This window comes from Eleutherodactylus coqui, chromosome 1 (assembly GCF_035609145.1).
Source record: "Eleutherodactylus coqui strain aEleCoq1 chromosome 1, aEleCoq1.hap1, whole genome shotgun sequence".
Lineage (NCBI taxonomy): Eukaryota > Metazoa > Chordata > Amphibia > Anura > Eleutherodactylidae > Eleutherodactylus > Eleutherodactylus coqui.
In genome coordinates, this window is record NC_089837.1 from 398,498,281 (window position 1) to 398,504,280 (window position 6,000).

General features: G+C 43.7%; 1 protein-coding gene across 1 annotated transcript in view; it reads left to right on the plus strand.

Annotated features, from left to right (window-relative positions):
- The window catches only part of PCCA (propionyl-CoA carboxylase subunit alpha), a 400,750-nt gene that overhangs the window by 18,130 nt on the left and 376,620 nt on the right, over positions 1-6,000 (plus strand). The window contains exon 4 of the mRNA XM_066580185.1: positions 4,022-4,090. Within this exon, the coding sequence (XP_066436282.1) occupies positions 4,022-4,090 (69 nt within the window). The remainder of the gene's footprint in view (positions 1-4,021; positions 4,091-6,000) is intronic.

Here is a 6,000-nt window from a genome sequence, read left to right on the forward strand (position 1 = left end):
GATTTGACACGTAATATAGAGGGGGATACTGAATTCTGGTGGACTAAAAGAGCCAGCAAGCTGCTGGATTGATTACCTTGTTCATAGTATTTTTGCTTGGCAAAGAAAGTGGACCTATGAGCCTTCTCCTGCAGATATAGGAGGTATTGTCTTCCTTGGCTCAACCACCTTGTTCTATTATCTGAGGGGTCTGCAACATAAGTTGCCTCCAATTTGGAGTATTCAGATGCCATCTCCTGCTTGCATCGGGAAGTGTTACGTTTAATAAAGGATATAGAGGAGCGTAGGCAACCTCTGAGGAAGGCCTTAAAGGGGTTGTCCCGCGGCAAAATTGTAAATTTTTTTCTCTGCCCAGTCCCCCTCCTAAAGCAAACATGATAATCTACCCATGGAAAGCGATTTTAAAGAGTTTCTACTCACCGTTAGATCGTTTCATGAAGTTATAAAGATTCCTCTTCCAAGATGGCCGCCGTCTTCTCCCATGGTGCACTGCGGGTCTTCTCCCATGGTGCACCGTGGATGTTTTTCTCCATTGGCTGATCGGCACCATGTGACGGGGGCGGAGCTACGTGATGCTGGAAGGGGGAGGAGCCAGGACGCAGCTCGTGAGCAAGGATCCTCCAGAAAGGGATTCCTGTCTGCGCAAGCCCGACTGTTCGTGCGACCAGAGAAGAAGTTTGATCGTCACCATGGAGATGGGGACGCCACCACCGGAGGGGGTAAGTGTATAACTTCTGTATGGCCAATATTTAATGCACGATGTATATTACAAAGTGCATTAATATGGCCATACAGAAGTACATAACCCCACTAGCTGTCGCGGGACAACCCCTTTAAGCGTCTCCCAGAGTAGTGCCGGATCAGTGTCAGGGCTATTTATTTCCAGGAAGGTGGTGAGTTGGTCGGGAATACAATCATGTGGGTCAAATAGACTTAGCCAGAAGGGATGTATTCTCCAACCATGCCTATTAGTTTTGCCATTTGCCCTACCAAATTCAGCCCAGAGGGGAGAATGATCCGACACTCCTCTAGGGAGATACTGCACTTTGGCTACTGCTGTACAAGTACGGGCGTTACCAAAAAAGTAATCTATACGTGACAGGGAGTTGCTACCGGCTGAGTAGCATGAGAACTCCCGATCTGCTGGATGTTTAGCTCTCCAAACCTCCTGCCAGCCCACCTCCTGAGTAAATGAAGCTAGTGCTGTAGGATGTGGGATAGTAGAGACGGGCTGAGGAGTAGTAAGTTTGTCTAATGTTGTGTCCAGCAACATATTAAAGTCGCCCATACAGATAACCGCAGCGTTTGGGAACTGGGCAGCCTGATGAAGGATCTTCAGGTTCGCCGGCGGTGGCAGGTAGATCCCAAGGATGACGTATGGATTTGACTCAACCCAGGCCTAAATAAAGACATATCTTCCCTCAGGGTCTCTCAGGGCCCGACCAGGCTCCCATCTCAGTCGTTTGTGTACCAAGATAGATATTCCCCTGGAGTATGAAGTGTGAGTGGCGTGAATGGATCATTGGACCCATGGCTTGCGCAACCACGATATGGACTCTGGAGTCAGATGAGTCTCCAGGAGGCATACTATATGTGGGTTACAGCGCTTCACTTGTGAGAATACCATAGAGCGTTTTCTGGGAGAGCCCACTCCCCGGACGTTCCAGGACGGTACAGTGAAATTAGCCATATAGATAATACTTTACATGTAATACTAGGATGACCCCTAGGTTAACAGAAGTGGACATCCGACAATGGCCCATGATTATCCAGACCTCTACATACTTCTCCCAACCGTGTATCCACATATTATACTGCACCAATCTTTGCAAAACTTGAAAGAAACCATAACTAAACATTGTAAACCGAGCTTGAAGTGGCATGTGTGCCCGATTACTTAGGATTAGGAGAGCAGTGGTATTTAGTACATGCAACCTCATAAACAAGGGGGGAGAGAGTGCACCTATCAGATGGCGATACATAGGGCACAGTCTCACAATTCGCACCAAGCATACATGACGTGGATACCAAAAAGATATATATATGCATTATAATGATAATTCCCTGAGGCATGGGAGAAGTAGTCCCAAAAGTCTCTGTTGTATAGTTCTGCCCAATCTACATAGGGTATTGTACTACTTTTGAAGAAATTTTTTTTTTCAAGGATTTTCTGCTGCCATTTTCTGACAGCCATAATTTTTTATTCATTTATTTACTTTTCCACCTCAACATAGCTGTGTGAGTTCATTATATAATGTAATTTTATTTATTTTTTCTTCTGGGAGACAAAAAAGCCCAATTCTGACGTGCATTTTTATTTCTATTTTTCTGACATTCACCATGTGGGATAAATAATGTGTTACTTTGATAGATCAGCCCAAGGGCTTATTCACACGAGCACATATCAGCCACAGTTTTCACGGCCGGCCAGTATACGCTACCATCTAATGCATTGTATTCTAATGCATCAGATCACACTGGCGTAGTCCTGCAGCATAAAAGTGTCCTGTAACTATCTTCCTGGCCTGATTACGGCCGCTGCCAATAACTCCTATGGGAGCCAATGACAGCGGACGAAGAAGGGAGGTGGGAGGGAGTTTATCAGCGTGACTGCTAAACTCTCTCCCAATTCTCTTCTCTGCCCCCTGCCGCTGTTTGCAATGGTGCCTATCTCGTCCTTCTCATTGCTGGCTGTGGACAAGGGACGAGGAGGAGGCAGGAGATTAGCTCCGCCCCATCCCCCCTCTTCCCATTGCAAACAGCTGGAGAGGAGGAGAGAGGTGGTGAGCCGTTGAGGGGGAGGGAAGAGAAGAAGGGGGAAACGGCTTAGCAAAGCAAAGCTGTCTCCCGCCCCACCACCCCACCCAACGGCAGATACACCGAGCGCGTGCATCAGATGGTAGCGTATATCAGCTAGCCGTGAAAGCGCTGGCCGACATACATTTGTGTGAATAAGCCCTTATATCGATGCAGTGACCTCCAAGTGTGTGTGTGTGTGTGTGTGTTGTGTTGTGGTTTTTTTTTTCTCCTATTTTGATTTTAGGAGGCCTCCGGCTGCTATAGCATCCACAATGCACCCCAGAAACTCAGAGGCACTTTAATGCTGCTGGCAGGTGTCATCTGAAGGGAACGGGATTCACCCCCAAACCCTGAACCTCCCATGACGTAACTGTAAGTCAGGGAACGTTTAAAGGGGTTATCCATCCCAATAATTTTTTTTTTTTTTGTTGCTGAAACCTGCTTCTTGTGGGAGAAGAACATGAAAGAAGTGCTCTCCACTTCCTTCTATAGCAGTGATGATGTTCCAACAGTGGGATATGTGACCACTGGAGCTTGTCACTGGCCATAGTGAGCTGGTGATGGGCTGCAGTAGTCACATGTCCCTGATGTGTGTGATGTCACTACAGTAGAAAGTAGAGTGCAGTGAGGGTTTGGACATCAGCAGAATAGGAGGGGTGGGAGTCCAGGTGAGCTGAACCCCCACCACCTCCGAGCTGGTTGCATACAATCATTTGTAGCTAGATAACCTATTTAAGTGTAAGAAAGCTTTTTTTCCCCATAATATTTTTTTTCTAAATAGATCTATTAAAAAAAATTAATTGTTCACAAATTTGTGAAGCACTGTGATTAAATGGCCAGCTTAAACTTGCTGATATGCCAATTTCGCATTGAAAATGCTCTTTTGGCAATTGGTTCTTTTTACTAGGAATTATTAGGAAATTATATATTGCAATAAAATGGTGTTCTAACTTTGAAGCTTATAGAATAGTACATATTTATTTTGCACCATTCTTGACTATGGCAATGTCCTGCAGGTGAAAGAACACATTTTTGATACAGTATGAGCCCCTGTTACATTTTGCATTTACATCATGCCTAACTATGTCGAGGGAAGTTAAGTGAATACCGTATAACTGATCACAATATCATATGTAATGGCCATGTTTCTAAGAAAACCATGGCTCAAAATTGAATATGTAATTGACTATGTGCTAAATAAAAGAAATCTTTGTGTCTCCAGGTGATCAAGACCTGCAGAAAAATGGGTATAAAAACCGTGGCAGTGCACAGTGACGTTGATTCATCAGCGGTGAGTTTCTATATGTGACTTTTATTTTAACCAAGCTTAAAGGGGTTTTCCCAGGCAGTGACAGCTGTCAGTGGCGGGCTACATTGGGGTTGGAGCGGAAGCTGCTCCTTCGACCCCTTTCTAGTGACCGGTGCTCATAATTGCAGACACTGCTTTCATTGAACTCAATGGTAGCTGCGCTTGCAATTACGAACACTTCCGCTGCAGCCCCTGTGTAGCCCGGCAGTGACAGCCGGCGCTGCTTGGAAAACACTTAACTCTGTGCATTGTAAAATGTCAACCTGTGTCTATTCATTGAGTGATTGCTTACTTAGTAGATTAAAACACATTTTGGAGGTATTCAGGAAGCTCCCAGGGGCTTTGAGTAATTTAACAAGTCTGTACAGTTTCCACTTTATGCCACCTCCTCCCTTCACCGCTGCATCGTGGGTTCTCTTTGTGTTTGGGAAAAAAAGAACAAACAAACAATTAAACAAAAACCAACAAATGGTTCTGATCGTAAATCAAAAGAAACCATCTCTGATGGTACCTGTAAGAATAAGGTTAGCAAAGGCATATAGTTGAAGCACCATCCTGAAATGGTATAATCAATAAGCTTCAGATAGAGCTGAGCTGATACTGAGCTTTTCAAGGGGAGAAACATTAATAGAAACATTGAATATATGTTTTGTTTTAAAGCTGTTCTAATTGTATCACTGGAGTGTTTGTTAGATTGTACATAGCCTGTTCTATTTTGGGGGGAAGGAAACGCCAAGTGCAGGTAGAGAGCATACACAAGGAAACTTATACAGGGGCTTGAGCAAGTACACACTGCCTGTAAAGCATCACCTATTCCATGTAGTCAAAAAACTTATCCCTGTATGTCAGTACCCTTTGTTTTTTTTCCCTCCTGTTTGGAGGAACTTGAAGAGGTCTAGTAATTTCAACATTCCTAGCTCTAGTTCTATGCAATACTTGCAAGTAACGTTGGCTATTACTAAGCAATTAATTAAGCCGCAGCACTGTAGGCCAGAATTCCTATAACAGTGGTCAAAAGTTTCATAAATGGCGCTCATAACTGTGTGTTAATAAAGCTGAGGGAACAGTCTGTTCCGATGGGTAGAGTCAGGTTTGCTTCCGATCACCACTCGTCTGATGCAATCGTTTCAAGTCGCATCTTGTTCTTCGATTTCTGATTGTGAATGTGCTGTTTTTGTTCTTCGTTTTGCATGATCTCTGTGTAATACGGTTATTTGTTTTATGTAAGAAGTGATGCCTGAAAATAGTTAATTAAGCTATGTATTTCAGAATTCTGTTTATTAGTTTGCTATTAAAATTATCCGTTTAAAAAAAAATAAGGGGGTAAGTGGACCTAAAAATAAGAGCTCTTTCAATATGGATACTTGTTTTCCCACTAAACCTACAAAATGAGTCTGGACTAGTCTGGCGTTATATTTTTTAATAAAATAACCGTTCATATGTAAAGAAAATGATACTGGAATTTATTTTTGCTGAGGCTTGCATAATACAGAGTTATAATATACTTTCTGCGATAATGGCGAGTGTTCAAATGTACCAAATGTGTATTTGTCTGCGCCGCGCAGTACTGAACATTAAGCATTGTATCATTTTTCGTAATATATTTCCGTAAGATTATAACATAACAACTTGATCTCTAAGATTATTTAGTTAATAAGGCATTAACGCTCCAAATCCATTAACCCCTTCCCTCCCCATGACGTAAGGGTATGTCACGGGAGAGGGGTACTTCCCGCAAAATGGCGTATCTTTACGTCATAGGAATAGCGCGAGATCGTAGCAGATCTTGCACTATCCCACAGCGGGAGCCGGCTGTCACTAGTAACCGGAGATGTGCCCCCTGCTGTAAACCCTTTGCCTGCTGCGATCTAAGTAGATCGAGGCAGGGAAAG